This window comes from Peromyscus leucopus, chromosome X (genome assembly GCF_004664715.2).
Source record: "Peromyscus leucopus breed LL Stock chromosome X, UCI_PerLeu_2.1, whole genome shotgun sequence".
Lineage (NCBI taxonomy): Eukaryota > Metazoa > Chordata > Mammalia > Rodentia > Cricetidae > Peromyscus > Peromyscus leucopus.
In genome coordinates, this window is record NC_051083.1 from 88,856,156 (window position 1) to 88,881,149 (window position 24,994).

A 24,994-nucleotide genomic window follows, 5' to 3' on the forward strand; every position below is an offset into this window, starting at 1 on the left:
AGGGTACATAATATGGGAGGGATAAAGGAAGAGAAACAAGACTGAAAATGACTTTACTGAGGGATGAACTGATGAGTGAAGACGGCCAGTCTGACATTCCAAGGGACAGGAAGCTCCCCGCAGTTCTAGAGCTTGCCTGGGAGGGGGTGACCGGTCTGGGCAGTCAGAAGAGAGGCAGAGTAGGCCCACGACAGAAATTTAGTGTTCTGGACATTGTCCTGAAGACAGCAGGGAGCCATGAAGGCCCTATGAAGAGCTATTTTGAGACCATGCCTCCTCAGGATAGGGTGCCTACCTCGGGCACTAGTGTTGGATAGGGGAGATGCCACGGAGCTGGCTTTAGGAGACTGGTCAGAGCAGAGCCTGCAGCGAAGCCTGTACAGGTTTTGAGATACTCATTGGGAGGGGAAGGCCAGTGCACTCTGACCATGCTAGGCATATGACGTGAAGTCAGTCTCATTACATTCCTGCGGGTAGTCCCTGGGGCCACCACGTCCTAGGCCCATATGCCTCAGGCCTGGCCATCTTTGCCTCCCTGCAGAAAGCAGAGATCTGATAAGAGAACAAGGAAGAGAGCCTGAGATCTCTGCTCTGTGTCCTTGTGTGTGAGAGGGCAAGAGAGCCAGAGGGAGATGAATGGGCACCGCGGAGGCGCTACTCACTAGATAGAATTTCCTGTAGGACTAGTGCACTCACCGACCAAGGAGATGCAGGGGGAGCTTGGGACCATTTGATTTGGACTGTGGGGGACAAAGAACTCAGCCCTTTCTGGGAGGGGTGTTGTGGTGGTTGGAAAAAAAATGGCCCCCAAAGGGAGTGACACTGTTAGGAGGTGTGGCCTTGTTGGAGGAAGTGTGTCACTACAGGGGCAGGCTTTGAGGTCTCTTTTTCTCAGTCAACTTCCTCTTGCCTGCGAGACATAGCACTCTCAGCTACAGCACCACGTCTGCCTGCATGCTGTTATGCTCCCCTTCATGAACCTCTGAAACTGTAAGTCATCCCCTCAATTAAATAGTTTCTTTGTAAGAGTTGCCGAGGTCATGATGTGTCTTCACAGCAATAAACATCTCTAACTAATTAGAAGTACTAGCATGCACCTATGTGACCATATCCTCTAGCAGGGCCCAAGCAGAGTTCAGGGCGTAGTGTCGTGAAGGAACCAGAGTTTGTAGAGTCGGAGGTGCATTTAGGAAACGTCCAGTTAAGCCCAGCTATACCACTGTCCCTGGGGTCTCAGCTTCTAGTATAATACATGGACACAGAGGGGAAGAAAAGAGTCAGTTTTTAGAATGGATGAATGAATTCTGTCACCATTGCTGGGTCTGCTGAGTCCATATACCTCATATTGAATGGGAATCTTCGGGGCAATTGTACTGTTTTCTGTGAGGGGCTGGTTCAGCCAGGAGGGTTTCCTGGAGGTGGCACGGAGGGTGGAGATTGCCTGGTGTTCTGGGTAGTGCTAATTGTCACCTTGACAGATTCTTGAATCACCTGGGAAATGGGCCCTGAATGTCAATGGGGTATCCTCTTGGTTACATTCATTGATGTGGGAAGAATCATCTCAGTTGTAGGCAGTAGCATTCCCTTAGACAAGGGATCCTGGTCTGTATACCTGGAGAAATGGGACTGGGCAGTGGCTGTGCTCCCTGCTCCCTGCTCCTGATTAAGGAAGTGATGTGCCTAGTGTAAGTTCCTGCAGCCGTCATTCCCCACTGTGATGAACTGTAACCTGGAATGCTGAGCCAAAAGGAACCCTGCCGACTGTCAGTTGCTTTTGTCAGGGTATATTATCACAGCGACGGGAAAAGAAACCAAGACACCTGGTCACCATGTCCAAAGGGCAGAGTCACTTCCTGGACCCTTGGGGAGCCCCAGGCCATTCAGCTGCATGCAGAGTCTTGCCTTGCCCTTTGACCCCCACCCCCTCAGAATTTTGCAGTTCAGTTAGTCAGAAGGGCTAGGAAGGATTCTCTAGGCCAGTCTTGACTACACAGGCAGGGGAAAGTGTCTCAGTTCCTTTTCTTTTGCTGTGAGGAGACACCCTAAGCAAGGCAAACATTTATAAAAGAAAGCAATTAACTGGAGACTTGTTTATAGTTTAGGGGCTGAGGCCATGCCCATCATGGTGAGGAGCATGGTGTCAAGCAGAAAGGTATGGGGCTGGAGTAGAAGCTGGGAGAGTCCATCTTATCCACAAGCAGCAGACAGAGAGGGAGACTAGGAATGGCATTGGCTCTAGAAACCTCAAAGTTCACCCCAAGTGACACACTTCCCTAAACAAGGCCACACCCCCTAATCCTTTGTAGGAGACAGTCCATCAACTAGGGACCAAGCACTCAAATACATGACCCTTTGAGGCCATTCTCATTCAACCCACCACAGGACAGCTACCCACAGGTCACCCAGGTAGCTCCTCTGAATCAGGTAGCTAAGGTAGAATGAGATCATGGGAACTTTATCAAGTAAGGAATCAAACCCAGGCTGAGGTGCCCTGAGGCTAGCTCTGGCAAGCTGTCTGTACACACCTAAGCATCACCAACACTGGTTAGTTATAATGCATTTCAAATCTATCAATGTGAGTATGTTCTCTGGGAATCATCAGGTGCAAAACTCAGAGCTCTCCCAACCTTTGTCCCTAGAGGTAATTAATAAACATTAAGCAGTCCATCACTGGCAGGGACTAAGGAGGAAATAAAGCAAGGAGTCCTGCACATAAAATGAGGTGGGGAAAAATACACAGATACATGCAGATGCACAGACATATAGCCAAACACTCTCACAATGACATCCACACAGGCAAACAAATGAACTTCCCTACAGGCATAAAAACACCCCCAAGATAATAAACCAGCCTCCATTCCAACACATTGATATACAGACACAGTTAGAATCACATACAAACTCTGACACACACACATAACTACACCCATGAAAATGAGCAAGTGAGTTTCATCCAGTCTGTCTTTCTACTTCCTCCTGTCTGTCTCTAGCAGGATGTGCTCTGACAGCTGGCCATCACAACCCAGGCTTCATAAACTGGTCCCTGTTCATTGTCCACACTGTGTTATGATGGGCAAATGTATGTTTGCCCCAGTTTAGGCCTTTGATGGACTCATTATTAAGCATCTCCTTACTCACGAAACACTTATCTTTCATGTCCCAGCCATCCTGCCCACCCATACACTCACTCATTCATTAAATCATACACTCACTTACCCATTCATTAAACTATCCACATACCTACCCACTCACCCATCCATCCACACATTAATCCATCTTTCTATCCATTTCCCACTCATCCACATCCAAATGCATATTTATTCCTCCATCACATTTATCCTTCTGCCAGACCGTCTGTTCTCTTTCTAGGAACTCCCCTGGGATAATATTGTGTTGTGTCTGGAGAAATCCTGCACTCTGCTTGCTTGTCTGTAATTGATGTAAGAGAGCATGGGCAATAGCTAATATCTGCAGCCTCCTCGGGTAAAGCGTCTTCTGGAGGTGGTCTACCCTCCACCACTGTCTCCACACCAAGAGCTCTGCCTACATATGTGTGTTCTGTGTTAAATGGATTTTGTTGTGTGTCCATCGTACATATCTGTGTTGTGTTTGTCATATTTGTGTATGAAGTGCATTGTGTGTATGAACATACATGCTATCAATTGTGTTGTGTGTTGTGAGAATGCTATTTTGTTGAGTGATGTATACAATATGTGTGCATAGAATGGTGTGTGCTCTGTTGTATGATGTATGTGTGGTATCAATATTTTCTGTGTCTATATTTAATGGTATACGCTGTGGGTTGTAATATGGATGTTGAGAGGTATATGTTGTATCTGTGTTGAATAATGTGTGTTGTACTGAGTGTTCTGAGTTGTGTGCCCTCTCTGAGTCCTGAGCCATTTTGGCCAAGATTCCGAATCTCCTTGGAGTGATATAAACAACATCTAACCCCTCCTCCTACAGTCCCAGTGACAAACTAAGGGGTGATTCCACCAGAGTTCACTCTGGGGAACCAAGGAGTTTATTAGTCTCACTTACAGAACAGAGGCTGAGGGGTTACATCCAGGAGCATGAGTGACTTTAAAGCAGCCACACTGGAAGGTCTACACCCAGTATGCGTGAAGACTCCCCGACATGTCTGTATAATGAAGTCTTCTCCTCTCATCCTTCCCCAACTATATACTCTAGGCCTTTCAAGAGACCCAGAGGACACTGAAATTAGAGCAAGATTGCATGCAACTAGTTGGAAGAAGTGGTTGAGTACTCAGGTGAGGGTCCCATAACCCTCCCCAACCCCTTCTTCCAAAAAGAGAACATCAACGCTCACCAAGCCAGGCTGTGATCATTTTTGGAGAGCAGTCCCAGCTGGACTCCTGAAGATGGCATCACATTGTCTGGGAGGATTGTTCAATAACCATCTTTCCTCCCCTTCCTCTGCTTCTTACCACTACAAGGGAGGCTTCCCTTCGGAAGTGTTTAGGAAAACACCCTGCCTGACACTGTGCAGCAGCAGGATATGTCCCCTGCCCTCATGATCTCTGTTCAGTGCTTGTCCTTGTCCTTCTGTCCTCATGCAGATAGATCCCTTGATCAGGGTAGCAGTGGGATGAGGAATACTCAGTCAGGCACCCATTTTATTCATACATGATCCAACCTGGGAATATCCAAATGGAAGACTGGAAATATGCAGGTGCATGACTGGGAATTTCCAGATGCACAGCTGGGGATATCCAGATGGACAGCTGGGAATATCCAGATGCACAGCTGGGGATATCCAGGTACACGGCTGGGGATATCCAGAGCCAGATTCCAGCTTGCGCATGGTATAGTCTGGGTGGATCCCAAGGCTGGAAACTATACAAGCCTCTCTTTTGTATTGAGGAGTTCCTCAGGAAGATGCTCAGGCAGTACACTGAGGGTCTGGAGGGGCAGGCAGGAATTCAGAGGGGAGCGAGAGGCTGGGACAGGGAGAGGGTACTTGGAGAATGCTTTCATCTGAAAGGCCTAGAGGGGAGCCCTCAGGCTGAGGGAGGTTGAGTTTGTAATCTTGTGGGGCCACAGAGTCTAGAGAATTGAGGTTAGAGTTCAGCCTAGCAGATGGGATTGGTGGAGGAGCATTGTGGGATGCCTCGAGGCCCCCTACACATCTGGAAACTTGGAGTCACTTCAATACAAACGGCTCCCATTACTGTTCATGAAAGGAATAGGGAGAGGGGATGCAGTAGCTGTGGTATTGGGAGCAGGGCTAGAGAGTCCCTGAGCTATGAGGACATGTGACTCTATTGTGATGGACCCGGGCTGAGAAGATAGGGCCACTGTTCCCAGTGGCTGAGTCAGCAGGACAGCTTTTCTCTGGGATTATTTATGTGTGAAGACATTGCTGGTCTCACAGTGAAGCAGATATTCACAAAATACACAGAAGCATGAGCTACAGGCTTTGAGTGACAGGAACCTGCTGGCTTCTATCCCTGTCCACCTGTGGCCTAGGCAAAAGAAAGTTACTGCATTGGACTGCCTGGGATTCATGTGGCCATGGAAACCATGTGGAATATGGGTAGACAAGCAAATGGGAAGACCTGGGCCTTAGCATTTCTTCTGTGTCTCCCCATTCCCACCCCCTGCCTCTCTGCCATCTCTGTACAAAGATATGAGACTCTCCAGCCTGTGCTCTCCCAAGAGGGCACTGAAACTGACTCAGACTCACCCTCCAAAAGGATCAATCAGGTCTCCTCACCTTTCCAACCATGGACAGCCCATGCAAGGCTAGCACTGTGTGAGATGCAGTAGATACTGTTTATGCAGCCAGGGATGCCTGATGGAAGGCCTTGCACCCCAAAGCTCTCCAGGTCTTGGCTTTTCAGGCAGTCTGTCCTTCCCATCTGCTGCAGACTACATCTTACCCAGAGTTCTGCCCAGAGGGCTGCACCTGCAGGGGTCTTCACGGAATTCCTCCTAGGTCTGCACCTCACTGCCCCTACTAGGGGCTCTGTAGTCCGAACTCCCACTGTATGGAGGCAGAAAGGGAGCCTGCATCTGCTCCAGTTGTCCAGATCGAGGGAAAGGACTGCGTGGCTCTCAGTTCTGAGTCAAGTTTGACTCTCCCCTCACCTGACTTCATCTTAAGAACTTACCGCCATGGTCAACAGAAAAGCCTGAGTTTTGCTGGAACAGGCAAACTGCAGCTGTGGCCAGAAGCTCTCAGAAGGCTGTGAGCCTCACACCGAGCTAGCTGGCTGCGTCCTGCTTGGGTCTGAGGATCTCTGCTACCGTTTCCTCCCTCCTTCAGAAATAGGCTCCTGGGCTGGGAAGGTGGCTCCGAGGATAAGAACACTTGCTGCTATGATGTGACCACCTGAGTTTGACTCACTAGAAGCCACACTAGAAGTCAGGAGTAGAGTAATTGAGCAGGACATCCATTGATGTTCTCTGACCCCTGCATGTATGCATCCTATGAAGAAATGTTGGTGTAGGCCTAGGCGCCTGGCTGGAATGTATTAAGTGCTATTTTCCTAGGTATGAGGGAAAAATGAGAGAATTCTGTCTAAGATCTGATACAGCCTTCCCAGGCATCTGAATACTATGGGATGCTATGGCAGTAGCTTATAGGGATGTTGCCATCAGGGAGAAAATAAACTTCTGTGGCTGACCTACATCTACGGTGTCTGTTGGGAACATGAGTACATTAAATTTTTGTTAAGTTCTTTTATTTTTATTTTTTCAATTTTCATTTCTGTGGATGGAATTCCAGGTTCGTTGCCTCTACCCTCCCTGCTAGGCACCATATCAGTAGCCTAGGTCAGATTAGGAGCAGCTCAAATTTGTACGTGGACCCATCATGAGGCATAAGACTTGCAGTCACAGGACTACCTCAGCTACCCAGTGGCTGCTGTTCACATGGTCATGTGATAAGCGGCATGTGGGCACATGCTCAAGTCCTCCCACACAGATGCTCAGACCTCAGAACCAGGACTGAGTGTGCCCAACCCCCCTCCCCAAGGCTGCGCATTGGGTTCGGATGGTCACATGACTCTGCCCCATCCTCTCAGCGTCAGCAATTAAGCTAGGCCCTGTCTGTATATTCTGTGGACTCCACCCACGGCAGACCTTCTGAGTTCTTGCTCTTGCCATTGCCCTTGCCCTCACTAAGGACAAGGCTTAGTCAGCCTGTGGCTTAGACGCCCTACGTGTCCAGGAAGCATTAAGGTACTGTAGGCTGACTGTGTAAGAGCACTTATCTGGTGGGAGGCCCGCCAGCTGCTCCCTGGGATTTACTCAGGGGAGGGTTTTAAGGGTAACCAAGTAGATGCTACACGGCACAGGGAGTCCAAGGAGAGGGCTTTCCGTAGAGGTGGTGGGAGGACGTTCCGATGGTGGGCAAACTTTGAAAAGCCTGACCCAGAACAAAGGGTTTGTGGAGTCTTATTCTGACCCTGGTATCAGAAGAGGTCCTGTGGGCAGTCAGGCACAACTAGGAAAAGGGATGGAGCTAGAGAGGGAGATTGAGAATGAGCACCAGCAGTGAGGGTTTCAAGGCTGGCACTCAGCTCTGCAGGGCAGGACTCCTTAATCAGGGTAGGAACAGCTTTCCCTTCCTTGTCTCCCCGCCTGTGGCCATTGCCTGGCTGGATTTTCTGCCTGTTCTGCCCCGAGATGCCCCTCCCCTGCCACTCTTCTGACCTTGTTACTCTTAAGGATACCCGAGGCTTCCTACTCTCCAGTTCTCACAGAGTTCGTTGCGGGAAGAGGCAGAGGTCTTCTGCTCCCCGTCAGCCTCTCTCCCTGTTGCTGCTGTGCCCTGGCTTTTTTGCTCACCCAGCATCCCCAGCTGGGATGAGCAGTGATCCCGAAGAAGGAAGTGACCGGAGAAGTGGGACTTGGTAAAGTTTGAGATTTCAATGAGCTTGTCAACATGGGGACAAAGTAGATACTTTGTTCCTTAAATTGAAACTTTAGTTTTCAAAGGGGCAGTTGGCAGAGGTTCATCCACCCTTTTGTGTTCAAGCTCTCCTTAGGCGAGCAACGCACTGAGATTTCCATCTTCTTTCCTAAGTATTGCTCCGTGGATTCCTCATTGCAAGCTCCCTTTCCATCCTTCAGACAGAACGTGGTAGTGAAAGAGACATACAGGTGAAATCTTAATTATGCCTTGGGCCCATCGTGAAGGGTGTAGTGACGGAGTAAAGCCGAGTAAGTGGCAGCGTGGTGCCTTCATGCCTGGGAGTGAAAAACGCGCTTTCCTGGTGCCTGAAGAATCTTCCCGTATTTTGTGTGTCCGAGAGCTGAAGTAATCCATTTTCCTCCCACTTCTCCATTTCTAAGCTTCCTCTGAGACCACAAAGGCCAAGAGACAAGCAAGATGGGCTCCACTGAAAGGAACCAGGGGACCATCACATACACAGGTAAGGACACTTCCAGAAGGCTGTGTTTGTGCTTAGGTAGTATGCTCACTGCAACCTGGAGCTCTCAGGCCTCCCCAAGTTTCCTTTACAAAGAGGCCCTGGTGTGTCAGTGTCCCTGAACATATTACAAGTTGGGAGGAATTTTAATCCTGGACTGCTGTTTACTAAGGACAACGGGATATGTGTTTAGCACTGGAATTTTGCTTCTTGTCATGAAATCACTCATTTGATATTTTATCTTCTCTCCTCAGTCAGTGATTCCCCCACTTGAATCGTTTTCAGTTTTTCCTTCTTCACAGATAATTCTAGTTTATAAGCATACTTCTGGAATAGTTGGGTGAAAATTCATGGTATTATTTGTAAACTGTCCCAAAGGGTCTTCTCCTTGAGTAAATGAAGTACCCACCGTCCCACCATGGAAAGCAGGGTACCACTGATGTGCCAGGCAGTGCCTCTCACCGACTCTAAATAACTCATGGCTTTTCCATACTATCTTATTATTGAAAGGCTGCCCCTCTTCAATTGCCATGACTTCTCTTGCTAAGTTTCCCCAGTCAGCCTCGGAAACAATCCAGAGATGGTGTTCTTTCCATATACAGAGGATTCTGAGTCTGAGGAACAGTGTTCAAAGCACCCCTCAAGTCCTAGTGCCTCATTTTTCACTGTTCCTCTAAGTCCTCGAGCCTGTGCAAACCCTTCACATGATCATGGCTGTCTGGGCCTGAAGGATTCATACTGAAAGGAAATAGGGACCCAAACTAATGGAGTAGGCACCATCCAGACCAGGATCATTCATTGTGGCACTGGCAAAGAAAACCCCAGAGGGTCTTACAGCACACCATCATAAATAGCACCCACCCAACTCACTGCAGTTTAGAGAAGGATGCTAGCCGGGCGGTGGTGGTGCACGCCTTTTTTAATCCCAGCACTCGGGAGGCAGAGGCAGGCGGATCTCTGTGAGTTCGAGACCAGCCTGAGATACAGAGTGAGTTCCAAGAAAGGTGCAAAGCTACACAGTGAAACCCTGTCTCGAAAAAAACCAAATAAATAAATGAATGAATAAATAAATAAATAAATAAATAAATAAATAAATAAATAGAGAAGGCTGCTGTAAGGCCCTGCCGAAGCCCTTGCAGAGAGGAAAGGTCTGTGGTACAGAGTTTGTGCCGCAAATAGGGGCTAATGGAAACACTGGGCCAGCAGTAGGACTGACTGGCCCAAAGAGATTAAGGATTTGCCAAAAGTCATGGACACCCTCCCTAGATGTCACTGCCATGATTCGAGTCCAGCCTGGTCATTGTCTTTTATAATCTCTGGTTCATCACTTGCTGTTCCTGCAGTTCTCTTCAGTGAAGTGAGTGTACTTTTATGGAGTGAAGACATGTCCACCCCATCTCACACACTTATTCATCTGACACCAGAAGCCTTGACATAAACAGTCACCAGGACATCTGTCACAAATGAGGTCACTGACAAGCCAAGAGACCTTTGTGAACAAGCGAGTGTGTTGGATGCATGAATTGCCATTATAAGGGAGGACAGCACCACCACCACCCCCAAGTTAGACAGGACACACCCAATACCAGGTTCTCAGCACAAAAAAAGAGGTATTAACCTGGAGGAGAAAGCAAGGAGTCAGGGGCTGCAAAGGCAGATGGCAAGCAGCAGCAGCAGCAACAAGAAACCAGCAAGCAGGTGATTTTGCAGGACTGGGTTTTTAAGGAGAAAAGGGGGGGGGCGGGGAGACTGTTCTAGGGTGAGTTGGCAAGTCCTGCTTGGACATGTTACTCAAATAATGAATTTTGATTGTGGGACCTTGATGATTTTGTCTCAGGAAGGATTCAGTGGCCAAATGAGGGAATAGAGCTTGGGGCTAGCCCTGTGAGTCATTGCATTCCAATATAGACCTTACTAGAAAAACACCCTGTGAAATGGGGGGAAAAAGTCTCTCAGTGGATCTTTTCCTTTGAGAAACAAAAAGTCCTGGGTGTCAGTGTTAGAAAAACAGTGATGCTAAAAATTATCCTGGCAACATGGGTGGCTACAACCAGAGGGCACTGGAAGGCCACTTTTTGGAGTAAAATGGCTCTTGTGCTGGCAGTCACTGAAACGATTGAAAGTGTGAGGTTGTATGAGGAGATACATCCTGGTTATTTGAATGTGCCGACTGGACCAGTGTATATAAGCAGGGGAGGGAGTTTTCAGACCAGTTGCCGACTGAACCCTTTACAGCCTATGACCCTTGATCTTGATTCTTGGCTGAAAATGACAGCAACTCAAGAGCTACAGTAGGTAATGCAGAGCGGAAAAGGCATGCTCAAAGCACGAAGCACATACACGCAGGAAGTCACTAGTGTAGCTGGACACAAGACCTGAAGTAGAGGAGGAGGAAAGAGTGGTTATCCTGAATGAGCCAGGAAAGAAGACAGGCAATAAATTAGCAATCCAAGATGGAGCTACAGTGAATAAGACTCGTCTCTACAAACTGGAAAAACAAACGAATGTCTGTAAGCTGACAACAGGCTCTGAGAGCAACTCCTCTGTCATCCTGTGTGATGCTTAATAGTGAAATAATAGATGGCTTTAAAGTTAGAAAAGAGACAAGGGTGACTCATTGGAAGCTGGCTGCTTGATGTAGTGCTGACCTTAATGCACTAAACTAAGTGTGGTGCACAGGGGATCTTATGCACCTTGCATGCATCCATGCATTCATGCATCTTACAGTTCAAAAGAGTCCACCAACTCGTCCAAGGCAGCTCTCCTCCACCTATTTCAAGACACTGGATTCCCACCTCAACAGGTGTGAGTGGCACAAAACTGTCTGTGTCTTTTCTCTGCTGCAGGAAGTCTGTCCAGGAAATGAGAACTTCCACCGGCCATGGAGAAAGAGTTCAGCCACTACAGGAGGGCTTGATGTGATGTGGGGAGGGGGTTTGGTAGAGCAATCAGTGGCATACAAAGCTCTGAATGTACCATTTTGGGGGATGAGCCCTTCTGGGATAATCACCCAGCATCCTGGAGCTGAATATTCATGATCCAAAAGGGGGCCCTGGGTACAAATCTCATGGGACTTCTTTGAGGAGGTGAAGAGTCTTCACTATGCCCCATACCAAGCAGTGGCTGTTGCCACAGCACAAATGTTGCTTCCCTTATCTCTGTATTCTCCTGCTACTATGGCAGAGGTGCTTGTCTTCAGCAGCTAAGCAGTACTGCTTAGACACAATTCCAGAATGACACAGGTAGGAGCTTAGGAACAGTTGTGGTCTCCTGAAAGAGGCGCACTGTTCCTTTTGTGTTGGAGGAACAGCTAACACATAGCAAAGCCTGAGGGTGAGTGGACTAGCTGATGTGTCTAATAGTGTTATTTTATTTAATTCGTATTTTGTTGCATGCCTACATGTGCATAGCACATGCTTGCAGTTGGCATCGAGGCCAGAAGAGGGCGCCAGAATCCCTGGAGCTGGACTTTACAGGTGGCTCTAAGCAGGCTGCTATGAGTGCTTGGAACTGAACCCAGGTCTCTCTGTAAGAGAAGCAAGTGCTCCTAACCACTGAACTGTCTCTCTGGCACCTAAATGCTTTTTATGTTCTTGCTGTCTATCACTTTGATTCTGGTAACCAGAGCATTCAGGATGTGGATGGTCACCAATGTGTTTTTGTCCTCAGTGTCCCTCTCCATAGAATTCCTCTGTAGCTGTTCACTCAGTACTCTCAGTGTTCTGTGATTCACAATAGAGGGCCTTGCTGGAGATGGTATCCAGAGCTGTGGCCATTAAAAAGCTCAACTGTACCCATGCCTCACAGTAGAAGTGTTTTTGACGTAGTCCTAGGTTCCACACAATGGTTTGGAATCATCTTACTCTATTTGTGGGTCCTATGCATCCAGAACTTGTGGATTTTTATGTGGGTTCTCACTGTCTGCTGCTTCCTTCAGTGCACCACAGTTCTCAACTCTTTCTGAAGTCACAGGTGAGATGGAGCAGGAATCTTAAAGAGTCTTTTTTAATAAAACAAACCTGGAGCCAAGTATTGGGGTGCACACTGGAAGATCAGAGAATCAGAACAAGCCGCAGCTACCTCACCTTGCTGGATCCTCAGCTGGTCTTGTTTCCTCAGACTGGAGGCCTCTGAGTCCTTATCCAGATTGGGTCTCAGCTGAACTGTGCTGCTAGAAGCCTGAAAGCTTAACCAGGCCAAATGCATCTAGTTTCTGGTCTTCACACCTTATATATCTTTCCTTTCTACCATCACTCCCTGGGATTAAAGGCTCGCTTTCTGGGATTAAAGGCGTAAGTCACCATGCCTGGCCGTTTCCAATGTGGCCTTGCACTCACAGAGATCCAGAGGAATTTCTACGTCTGAAATGCTAGGATTAAAGGTGTGAGTGCCATCATTTTCTAGCCTATGTGTCTAGTGGCTGTCTGTTCTCTGACCCCAGATAAATTTATTAGAGTACACAATATTTTGGGGAACACAATACCACTACATTTCCCCTCTTTTTGTCTAAAATTTTAAAAATGTCAGGTTCCCAGGAATAGGAGAGTGTGCCTTTTGTCTAAACTGCCCACTTCCTGTCTCTGCCTCATCTACAACCTGAGAATCCGATGTTTTCTTTTGCCCTTTGAACTTCCATGAAAAGGATTTGGTTTGCTAATATTCACCTAATGCCACATCTCAAGTGGTTTTCAGCTGCTGTTGCTCATTCTATCATAGACTCACAGATCTTTAACGTGGTGGGCATCCAAGTTCAGAACCCAGTGGCAAGACTTGGAGGAGAGAGATCAGCAAGATTTGATATTTGCCTTACAACAAAAGCAAAGCATTCTTACTGCTATGTGGGAGACAGAGGCTGAGGAAGTGTGGGAAAATGCAAAGATAGCCTTGGGGTAGCCCAGAAAACAGTTTGGGAGGCCTGGCCAGGGGAACGCCCATGGCAAAGGTAAGAGGAGGTAGGCTCTGGTGGCGTTTTGAAGGTGGAGCCAGGAGAATTTCCTTAGCAGTTAGCTGTAGCCTGTGGAACAGAGAGCAGGCTATTGTCCTCCAGTGTTTGGGGCCCAGTAAGCTGAATGCCTACCGCAAGGAATCTGTTCAGCTTCAGATTCATTTCCCGCGCCAGCTCAGACACAGGGGGAGCACTGCAGTGTGTGATGAGAAGGTCCTGGTAGCGGGTGCATGGTGAATGTGCTGGGCTCCCCAGTGGAGTTCATCTGAGCTGTGGCCATCATCAGTCTGTTAGGAGCTGACTCCAAGTGAGTTCATTTTTATCCATGCAGGTGTCCTGAGGCAATGGGGAATAACTAATGAGCAAAACTACAGCTTGGCATCAGAGGGAACCTTTAACTTTGGGGTGCATGAGAAGGCTGCTCTGAAAGACACCAGCATCACCTTCTGCTGGCACATGGGTTTGGGGTGATTGTTAATGCAAAATGCCTGTATAGATCCCAGGCACAAAAAGGAGGCTACCATTATTTCCAAAGTTGTCATAAAACAGAAAGTATTCCAAGTCTGCCACCCACTAGTGAATCAGATGTATGGGAAAAGAGCGTGGTGGAAGGGTATGGGTTGGAGAGGGAATGGGATAGCAGAAACTACTCCTGGGTGTGAACAGGGAGGGCACACAACCAAAAGACTTTACAGACACAAGCTGCATTGCCCAACAAAGCAGCTCTTGTTGCCCATGGGAGGCAAGGTGAGGCCTTCCTACCTCCTGACCACCCAAACAGAATCCTCAAGCTTTCCAAATGTGTGTGAGGCCAATAACAGAACTCAGAGTACTCGAAACAAATGCTGATGGATAGCAAGGAGAAATAGCCAATCCGTGGTGAGAGGTGAGTCCTTCAACACAACACACAAGAGAGTTGCTGGACAGAAAGTCAGCAGGGAGCCAGAACTGAGAACTTGATACAGGAACGGGATCTTAATGGCATAAATAGAATGCTCTAGTGAAGAACAGGCACACAGTGGCTTAATTCTCAGTTGCCTTGAATGCTTTGTGAAGATAGAGAACCTTCTAGCTAGTGGAGCAGGCCTCAGCACTGAAGAGATGTGCAATCTCAAACTGTCATTTCTGTGACTGTAATGGACTCAGACTAAGAATCCCTAACAGCAAGATCACAGTACACCTGGAAATTGTGTCTGACGCTTAGCATTCCAGTTTGTGATTCGGAACCTTTAAGACAAGTGTGGGTTTAGGAAAGTTAGTGTCCTGTGTTTCGAAGTACTGAAGGCTGAGACTATGGGAGGGCAAGCAGATAATCTGGTGACAGTGTAACAGGCTACTGTCTCAGTCTCCACTGCTGTGAAGCTTGTACATCACCAGCAAGGGAGTGTACAGCTTGGTCACTATGGCAGAGTCAGTTCAGTGAGTGACTGGGTTATTGCAGTGAGAGGGCGAGGCTCCCAAGCCTTTGTGTGCTGTTAAATTAGACAATCCCTGAATGGGGCCAGGTTAGCTCAGCTTCCTGGTATGTGCTTTGTGTCTGGTCTATACCATGGGCCAAGTACACTCCTGTTCATCACATATCCTGCTCTACTGTGTTTAAAAGGGTCCAAAGGGTCCCTTCTTCTTGCAAGCCGCCGTCTACTGTGAGTGTGACAGGAATTTGCCCACTGGGTGTTTGTGATTAGTCCTTTGGGGGAAACTGGTGCTTTTCTGGCCCTTCCATGGTGCCACCCCCATGGTGCAGCGTGTGGTAAGTGGACCACTGATGTATTTTCTAACTTTCATCCTTTCCCATTTCAGAACACAATGATGGTGAAAGCCATGTTCTAGGAAGAAAGAGAGACAAAAGGAAAGGTCGTTATGAGCACACTGGGCCCATGCCCCTGACTTCAAAATCCCGGGCTGATGGTGGAAATGTGGACATGAGAGATGTTCTCTGGGACCACTCAGTAAGGCAGTAAGTGAGCAGGCTGCCTGTTTAGTGGGTAGCAGCCCCCAGAACTGTGAACTCTTCCATCCCCTCTTCCCCTGTGGTCTTCTCTCCCTGAGAAACTGGAGGTCCAGTGTTCCATAGATGGGGGATGGTGGCTGAGCAATCCTAATTGTACCCTTGCTTCCAGTGAGGGGAATGTGGGTCCATGCAAGAATCACTTGGCATTTGTCAGCACTCCCTAATCCTTTCATAGCACACCTTATGCTGTGCGACGTAAGAGTAGAGAGGACCAGCACATGGAGGACAAAATCCACATCACAGTGTGGAGAGATGGCAAACCTCAGAAGAGAGAATTGGGGCGGCACACAGAAGAAGATGGAACCCTGGGAAGCTGGTTCAAGGTCACGGTGAGTGTCTTGGTGACTACTGCATTTAAACTATTCTGCAACCCAACAGAAGGATACCCACAGAGAACAAGACAAATCGGTTACCTGGAGGGAGAAGAGTGACGACTGTGTGGACAGGATGTGGGTCTAGGAGATCTGGGTTTGGCACAAAACAAGGTGCCATGTCACAGGTCCCATGGAGCTAGCTAGAAGGTCAGGAAAGAACATCTGGAGTATGTCTGCTCTCCTCTGAGGTTCCATGGTGTCTCTCTTCTGTTTTGTTCCTTGTTTGTAAATTTAGATTCTGTGTGGCAGAAAGTCTGACAAGACACAGCTAATGAAATCAGTCCACAGCCTCTGCAGCGTGCCCTTCACCGCAGTGGATGTAAGCGAGGAGGGCGAAGCCAGCGAGGATGGCTTTGGGGACTGAGCAGGAGGCCAGGTTCAGCAGGGCTCAGCAATGGCCTCTTAACACTTGCACTTCTTTCCCCTCTCCAAAGTTCCACTGTGACAAGTACCGGGTCCAGTTCTTTGTCCAGGGTGCTAGCACTGCCCATGCCTTGAAGGATGTCAGCTACAAGATGTGTGATGAAGACGGTCAGAAGGTGTGTTCTCTGGACCTAGCCCTGGCACAGGCCCGGGGCTGCGAGTGTCATCTTTGGGATGAGAGTGAGTTCCCAGTACTCACTCTGTGTCTCCTGCCTACAGATACCTATTTTTGTCAATCCCTCAGAAGTACCCTACTCTGTGCAAAATAAGTTCACAGAAGAAAAAATGGAGCAGCTGAAGGTAAAGCAGTTCACTCCCCAAACTCAGCCCTCCTTCCCCTCAGTCCCTGAAGTTCCCAACACCATGACCCACAACACCCCAGAGCCATAGAGCACCCTCTCCGTCTGTCTCCGCAGCGGGCCCTGAGGAAAAGATATAATGTTTCCCAGCATGCTCTGGACCTTCAAAAGCTCCGCTTTGACCCAGGTATGAATGGTGGCAATAACTGTAGGTCACAGGTCTGCCTTGGAAGAAGACATACATGTGGTAGCCTGTGGAGGGGTCTGTGCTGGGGCTGGTTCAGAGGGACCCCTCTCCACCTTCTGATTCCACTCTCTCCTCCTCCTGAAGCCTTGTTGGATCACAACATAGAAATGATTCTGAACCGAAGAAGCTGCATGACTGCCACCCTTCAGGTCATCCAAGAGGATTTCCCTGAGGTATTGATGTTTGGCTGAAGGGCCAGAAAGGATGGGGTTCAGGGCAGATGTGTCTCCGAGGCTCCTGACAGTAAAGATCACTCTAACTCTTGCTCCCCAAAGCTGTTCTCCTTGAACTTGAGCAACAACAAACTGTTCCGGTTAGATAGCCTGTATGATGTGGTAGAGAAGGCACCCCAAGTCAAGATCCTGGACCTCTCTGAAAATGAGGTGAGCAGATGAGGTTGCGGATGAAGACAGATGGTACTGCAGACTGTACTAACATTAGACAGATAAAGTGACCCATGAGTGGGAGCAGGAAGACATGGGTCCTGAACTGTAGATGGCTGCCTCTGCTTGGGACACCTTTAACAGTCTTCTCCCATTTTTCTCAGCTAAGAACAGTGTGGGAGTTGGAGAAGATGAAAGGGCTGAAGCTGAAAGAGCTGTGGCTGGAAGGGAACCCCTTGTGCAGCACCTTCCCAGACCATTCTGCCTATGTGAGGTACTTCATCTGACACCTCTTCCCTTTCATGGACACCACTGCCTCCTGGTAGCCTGAAAGACTCTCTGTGGGAGGAGGCAGGCCTGGTCCCCGGGAAGGACCATAGGGCCTCTCCCCTGCCCCCTCTCTCTGTGCTCAGCTGTGCTCACAGGCCTCCTTGTCTCCTGCATGCCCCCCCCCCCTCCACTTATCGTGTTTCCCTTGTGTGAGTTTTCGGCCTCTTCCAGCAGGCCCTGCCTTTCCTCATCTCGACAGCACCAGGCCTCCTCCCTGGTCCTGAGAGGAGCCTCCAGATCTTGTTCCTGAATGGTCCCCTCTTCTGTCCCAGGCTGCCCTAGAGGTTGTCCTGCCCCAGGCTGGGGCTGAGGTCCTAGGTGATGCTGATGTGGACATCGCTTCCTCTGATCTACTGCTGGGATCTCTGTCTTTTTTGGGGGGAAAACCTGGGCTCTCTGGATCAGGGATCCAGGAGTGGGCCATGACTGGGGAGCTGAAGGCTCCTGTAGCAGGAAGGGGAGGTAGAGTGCTGCAGAGGTTGAGGAGACAGAAGGTCTGGCCTCACGATGCCTCCACCCCTCCTTCCTTCCCTGCCTATACCTATGGACCAACAACCTACCTTGCTCATCATCCTACCTAGCATCTAAGCCTTGGGTAGCCTGAGACAGGCAAGTTGATTCCTTAGATAAACCCATAGCCCCTCCATCCCATGCTGAGGTGGGGACTTACCCATCACTTCTTCAGCCTCTGGAAAATGGTTTCTGCCTTCGAGGAGGCCCTTAGGTCTCCAGGTCACTGAGGAAATAGTATGGGCCTCCATGTCCGACTCAGTGGGATGCATGCTTTCATTCCTGCTTTGGATCCCTGGACTAGCCTGGCACAAGTGAAGGAAATGGAGGCAGCAGGGGGCCCCCTTTCCCCTCTGTTACACAGGCCTACTACATCAGGCTAGACAGAGCATCATCGCTCATTCCCTTTGCTTTGTTTCCTCGGTCTTCTTTGCCTTTCCTCTCACATGGCTCTCTGATATCTCCCTTGCTCTCCCAACTCCCTTTCTGTCACCAGCTACCATCCCCCACCAACAGCCTCCTTCCTGCATCCTGACTCCTGCCTCCCCTACCTTCATCTCTCAGCATCCAAAGAATCCTAGAGGCCTTTCGAAGTGGCAAGGCCCTGAGATCCAGTCCTGCTCCTTTAAAGGCCTTCTATGGACCTTTCTGAGACAGGAAAGGGAGGCAGGGAGAGACAGGAATCCCTGAAGACTGGGCTCCCAATGTGGCTCCTTGTGGCCCTGGAGAAGGAAAGGGGCCAGTGCAGTGTGGGTGGGAGCTACCTAGGGGTTGGGTGGCAGGGAAGGGGCTGAAAGAGAACTATAGGGAGAATCAAAGGAGGGGTGGAGGCAGGGGAGAAATCCTGCCCAGACCTGAACTGTCAATCACTCCTATGGCCCTTTCTTTTTGAACAGCGCGGTCCTGAACTTTTTCCCGGAGTTGTCTCGCCTGGTATGTTCCTGCCTTCACCATTGCTCCTCTTCCTCACACAACTGACTTCCACTTTTAGTCCCAGCCCCTTTGTATCTTACCTAGATAAGGTGTTTGCCTGGGACAGTCATCCATTTTCAATAGCATGGATTCCAGAAATCCTAATCTGAATATTGTCCCATAATTATACACAGAAAGAAAGCACCCCCCACCACACAGAATCACTCCTACAAAGCACATATGGTAGAGATTTGCAGTACCCCATAATAAAGTACCTGCTGTGATCTCATAGCCCAAGGATTTCCTGACCACTTTATACCTGGCCTCCGGGTCAAGGTTCCCCTTTGGATTTTTTCGTCCCCATGGACATCCAGTGCTACCTCCCTGGTGTGCATTCCCACCCTTCTCCTTGTCTTCTCAGGATGGCAGGAAGTTACCACTTTCAAGTGTAAGGAACAGTGAAGAGCCGCAGTTAATGAAGACCTGCAAGGTGAGGAAGAAGGACCAAGAGTGATTTATGGTGTTGCCAAGTGATGCTTTTAAGTAGACACAGCATCTAAAATCGCTTTGTGTTTTAGGAAAGCTTTAAGGCTTCTGAGGCCGTAAAGAGTCAAGTACAGCAATTCCTGCGGGAGTAAGTGCACATGGGACTTTGAAGATGGGAGGAAAGGAGTTGGCTAGACTGGGTCACCTTTGCACAAGTCTGCTCAGAGGCCTCAGGTCACATTTGGTGCCCAGGCCCCCCCCAAAAAAATAGTCCATTCCACCCACCTCCATACCTCATAGGTATTACTGGATCTACGACTATGGAGAACGCCAGGGTCTCCTCAGCTTTTACCATGACCAGGCCTGCTTCTCACTGACCGTTCCCTTTGACCCTAGTGATCCAAATCTGTGAGTATCGCAGCTTATTCTCTGTTCTGGAGAAGGGTGACTCCGTCTCTCACTCCCACCACCAGGTAGACACGACTGACCCCCAGGAAGCATCTGCACTGTCTGGACTCCCACCTCTTGTTCCTCTTTTCTCCTAGGAGTGGCACATGTGGGTACTTCAAGGATGAAGTGAACATGAAGAATCCCAAGGAGTTCCGTAAGTGTGTGATGAGAAAGACCTGGTAGAGTACAGGAACTGAGTGTGTGAAGGAGGTAATCATCGAGACCATGGACCAGGGTGTAATAGGCAAATCTCTGATTTTACTTCTTCAATCCCCTATAGACGTTCAGAGGCAGTTGCTGAAGTACACAAAAGAAGACATTGTGGACTTTATCAGGGCATTACCCAGAACCCTGCATGCCTCCAGCTCTTTCCAGGTGGACATGTGCTTCCAGACGGTGAGCACCAGCTTCTGCCTTGGTGCAGGTCCCTATGTGGTTAGAAAATTTAGCAGTACCCTGAGCCTGTGCCTTCTTCCTTTTCAGGAAACTATGCTCTGTTTTTCTGTCAAAGGGGTATTCAAGGAAGGTGAGTGTCTGTAGAATCCCCTCTCTAGACCCTTTCCTACTTCCTGCCCTGGATATGCACCCCTGAGAACTCCCCCAACTCTCCCAAATGTGTTCCTTTCCTTCTTATCCTCCTTATGCTCTTCTACCCATAACACCCTGCCCACAGACCATCAGGTCTGACAGAAGGCTTTGCCTGTCTGTCCCACAGCTCCTGGGTGAGAGAAGTCATGGGAGCTGTGGGGTTTGTGGCTCTCATTCCAGATCTTTTTTGTCCAGTTACTTAACCTCTGTATTTCTACATTTGCAGGTAGAGCTAATTAAACTCCCTCCCCCCCTTAATATGAAACATACCAAGTGAACATTGGAAGGGATGTTTCACTTGGTCCAGCATGTGGTAGGGGGCCCATCAATGGGAATGGTTCAATTCCCCTTGTTGCCCACCCCTCCCCCATTCCCAGCACAGAGCCCTGACTCCAAGCCAATAAATAATTGACTGGTCCTGGGCACTTTCACTATAAGATCCTGACTGGGGAATGTCCTTGAGGGTGCAAAACACGTAGAACTCTAAGGCTGCTTTGTTGTTTCTTGTCCTAGAAGTGGAAGGTAGCTCGCAGGGATGCATCCGTGCCTTCATGCGCACCTTCACTGCTATCCTTGACAGGAGGAGTTCAAAGTAAGTGCCACGTGGTAGGTGGAACTCCCACCCCAGGTTGGGGCCAGAAGGGAGAAAGTGCAATGGTACCAATCTCTGGGGGTAGTCTCAGGATATTGGAAGGCCAAGAGGTAGATCAAAGGATCAGTGAAGCCTAGCAGTTAAGAGCAGGGTTGGAATACCAGTTTTCTTTCTGACCCTAAGAGTCACTGTCACCTTGACCCAAGGTAACTGATCTCCCAGGAAACTCCGATTCTCCTGCTGAAAATGGAAATGAGGGGAACCAGGTTCTTTTTCTATTGTGTAGACTCACTGCATAGGGATTAAATCTCCAAATCCAATGAAGCTGGCAGACAATCTTTCAGAGGAGGTGGGAGTGGGCTCCGGGCAGCAGCCAGGGATTTGACTAGGCAGATCACACAGGCGCATGGGAGGATTCCAGTCGCTGGGTCTCAGTGGTTAAAGAGGATCCTGTCTGGGGCAGTGGAAGGATTTTGTCCACCTGTCCAGTTGTCTCAGGGACTGATTTTCCTCCAGCCTGTGCATTGTGAATGATCAACTTTTTGTGAGGCATCCAAGCCCTGATGAGATCCAGGATTCCTTTGCCATACCCTCGTCCACATCATGCTCCGGCTTCAAGTTTGTCCTCTCTCAAGAGCAGCAAAGAATGGTGCAGGCTTTCTCCACCCAGTCGGGGATGAAACTCGAGTGGTCTCAGAAGTGAGTGCCTGCTATAAATGTGGACAGGATGGGCTAAGGGCTGGGGCTGGAAACACTTAAGAGTGAATAATAGAATCTTAGACAACATATGAAAAAATGAACTGTGTCTATATTTTATTAATGTCCCTGAAACAAAAAAAAAATAAGATAGGAGCACACTGAAAAAGTACCATCATTTTGTAATAGGGTATGTAAAGAATTTTTAAAGATAGTCCATTTCTCAAATGGGATCCCACTCTACTTGGGAAATCCATTATATTAAACTCCTAGAACTGTTCAGCATGGCTGCAAGATGTAAGAAAAGTAAGCCCATTTAGAACAGCATCCAAAAGAGTAAAGCACTTTGACACAAACATAAAAAAAAAATCAATTGCTATTCAAGTGTCAAGACCACACCTCACATGGTCCTATGACTTCCACACAGCACTGAGAGAATTGAATGTTCACTTCCAAAAACAGTAAATTTTGACCCCCCCCCCAACACACACCCACATACCCTGTGCACAACACTGGCTGTGTGTAGAGAGGGGATCCAAAATTAAGTGTTATTCCAACTATAGTTCCCAAGGGATAAAGCATAGGTATAAATCTCCATGGCATTGAATTAGGTTGCCAAGTATTGTCTGTGACACCAAAAGCCCAGGCAGTCAAGGAAAAGCTGGCGAATTGGACTCCATCCCAAATCAGTGCATCACCAGTGACTGCCAGGGAAGTGCAAAAGCCTGACAGAATGAGAGAAAGTCATGCATATCACACAGCTGATAAGAATACAAGAAGAGCTGGGCGTTGGTGGCGCACGCCTTTAATCCCAGCACTCGGGAGGCAGAGCCAGGTGGATCTCTGTGAGTTCGAGGCCAGCCTGGGCTACCAAGTGAGCTCCAGGAAAGGCGCAAAGCTACACAGAGAAACCCTGTCTCGAAAAACCAAAAAAAAAAAAAAAAAAAAAAAAAAAAAAGAATACAAGAAGAACCCTCACTAAACAACAATAAAAAAGGTGAACAACACAACTGAGATTTGGGAAAGGATTTGAAGAGATATCTGTTTCTCCAAAGAAGATGTGCAAATGGCCAGCAAGCACATACAATTTTTTCTAATCACTATTAGTCATTTGAAACATGTAAATCAAGCTGTCATAGGTCATCTTGAGTGTTACCTTATTGGATGGAGAGATGCTTAGGAGATTAATAAATCACACTGGGGAGGAGGGAGAGACAAACAGAGAGACAGAGAGAGGGAGATAGATACCAGGGGTGTAGGATCTGTCATACTACATACTCAAAATGTTACACATGGAGTTGCCACATGGCCCGAGTACAGAATACAAGCAGCAAAAACATACTTCATCCAAAACTCGTATGCTTAGAGCAGTGTTTAATTTAGAGTGGGCAAAACAACCCCACTGTCTCCTTGAAGATGGATGGATAAAGAAACATGGTACATATCACAGTGGGATATCATTCAATCATAAAAGTGAATATGGCCCTGATATATGTTCTGACATGGTTAAAACTTGGAAATATTGGGCTAAGTGAATGAAGCCAATCACCTAAAGTCCTGCATTTTATCTTTAAAGGGCATTTATTAAAACTATGTAGGTGGGGGAAATTGGTGGAGATTGAAAGCACTATAGAACTTGCCCGGTTCTGGAACACATGGGAGAGTAGTGACTGAGTTCCAGTAGTTAAGAATTTTTCTTTTGCAGCAAAAGAGCTGTTTGGGAATTAGTTGGGATTGTTGCAAGATCTTGTGAATGTACTAGAAAATGACTGAGAGATGTGCACTTGAAATGGTAAATACCCCAAGATGTGTCATACATCTTAATATTATGGGGGGAGAATTTGCTTTTGAATTTCCACTTCTTATTTTTCTTGAGCTTCTCCATTAGGTGGGTGTGGGGTGTTGGTATGAAGCTTCACTATTTTTAGGCATACCCTTGTGTTTCTGCTTTGAATTCTTCTGAGCATGAATGGTGACAGACATTGTGGGTTCTACCAGGTCTTTCTCCACTATTACTAGGGTGCTACATCTGGCACACATGTCCCAGCAAATGAGTACCATAGGTTAAGTGATGGCATTTGTGGCCGGTGCACATGTCCTGTAGTGGTAACAGAGGCCGCCCGTCCTTCTCCCACCTCAGGTGCCTTGAGGACAACAAATGGGACTACACCAAAGCTGCTGAGGTCTTCACTATGCTGCAGGTGAGGTCTGGGAATCAACTGGGTAGCAGGTGTGTGTCTCTGGAGCCTTCAACAAGATGGAGTCTAGGTGACCAGGGGACGGAACTCAGGGCACTGGGCTCTTCTGACATCCCATCTCAATTGCTCCAGACACAGAGCAAGATCCCAAGGGAATTCTTTGGACAGATGACTTAAAAGAAGCGCCTGGATGTCACCTTCGTCTTGTACACACTCTCCTTTCTTTCTTTGTTTCTGAAGCCTTACCTGTGACTCCAGCTGTAAGCCTGGCTGGCCACACAGCCAAAGTTAACATGTAAGCCGGGTAACACAGCCACCCCAGGGGTCAATTGCTCTGTGTATTTCCCCCAGTGATGCCTGTTCCTTTCCATAATAAAGAGTTACTTTGCACATTGTCCCCTGGATTCTTCTTTGCCTGTGGCAGCCATGAGCCAGAGGGGCCAGGACTGGAGAGTCCCCATACCCTCACTTTCACCACATTCATCCCTGGAAGTCCACAAGCAGATCCACGAGGCTCACTTCCTTGGGTACTCTGTGAATAAATCCTCATGGCAAAAGGCACATGCTACTTCCAGTGATTAGCCTTTGGGGACCGTGGACTCTGCCAGATAACTCTACCTGGAGGCCTGCAGAATCGTCTATGTGCCCTGGTATAATCATGACTTCCCAAGGGGTGCCTACTGGCCGGTGGGCCTATGAAAGAAGGAAAGTGGTGAGAAGTCACACATTTTACTTCTCCTTTCTGGCCATTTGGAATGCTTTCTCGGTTTGGCCATGATCTGTTTCATGATTTGTACATGATAAGTGGGCCTTTTTTTCACAGTTCTCCCCATGCTTCCATCTGTCTTCCTGCTTCCTCCCATTCTAGAAGTTGCTGTGCAAGAAGTGGGGCAAGTGTTGACAGAGATGACTGGAAAAGGGGGGGAGTCATTTCAGGGTCAGAGAGAAACCTGATGCAAGGAAAACTCTCAGAAATCTGCAAGGATGACCCCACTAAGACTCCCAGCAATAGTGGATACTATGTAGCCTGAACTGGCCATCTCCCTGTAACCAGTCAAGACTATCAGTGGAGGGATTGGGACTTCAATCCAGCTGCATAACCTTTGACCTACAGGCTGTCCTGCCTATAGGATGTGCTGGGGTTAGGGTGT

The 24,994-nt window shown here is 48.3% G+C and overlaps 1 protein-coding gene across 1 annotated transcript; it reads left to right on the plus strand.

Moving 5' to 3' along the window:
• Positions 1-8,242: 8,242 nt before the first annotated feature.
• LOC114683863 (nuclear RNA export factor 2-like) lies at positions 8,243-24,201 on the plus strand. Its single transcript, XM_037199055.1, has 21 exons — positions 8,243-8,402; positions 15,145-15,301; positions 15,531-15,684; positions 15,965-16,048; positions 16,164-16,268; positions 16,372-16,452; positions 16,569-16,638; positions 16,783-16,871; positions 16,974-17,081; positions 17,246-17,355; positions 18,818-18,854; positions 19,255-19,323; positions 19,412-19,467; positions 19,620-19,727; positions 19,865-19,923; positions 20,050-20,165; positions 20,253-20,295; positions 20,871-20,949; positions 21,466-21,648; positions 23,786-23,846; positions 23,976-24,201. The coding sequence occupies exons 1-21, from the start codon at positions 8,360-8,362 to the stop codon at positions 24,018-24,020; spliced, it is 1,857 nt and encodes a 618-aa protein (XP_037054950.1). The 5' UTR covers positions 8,243-8,359; the 3' UTR covers positions 24,021-24,201.
• Positions 24,202-24,994: the final 793 nt, after the last annotated feature.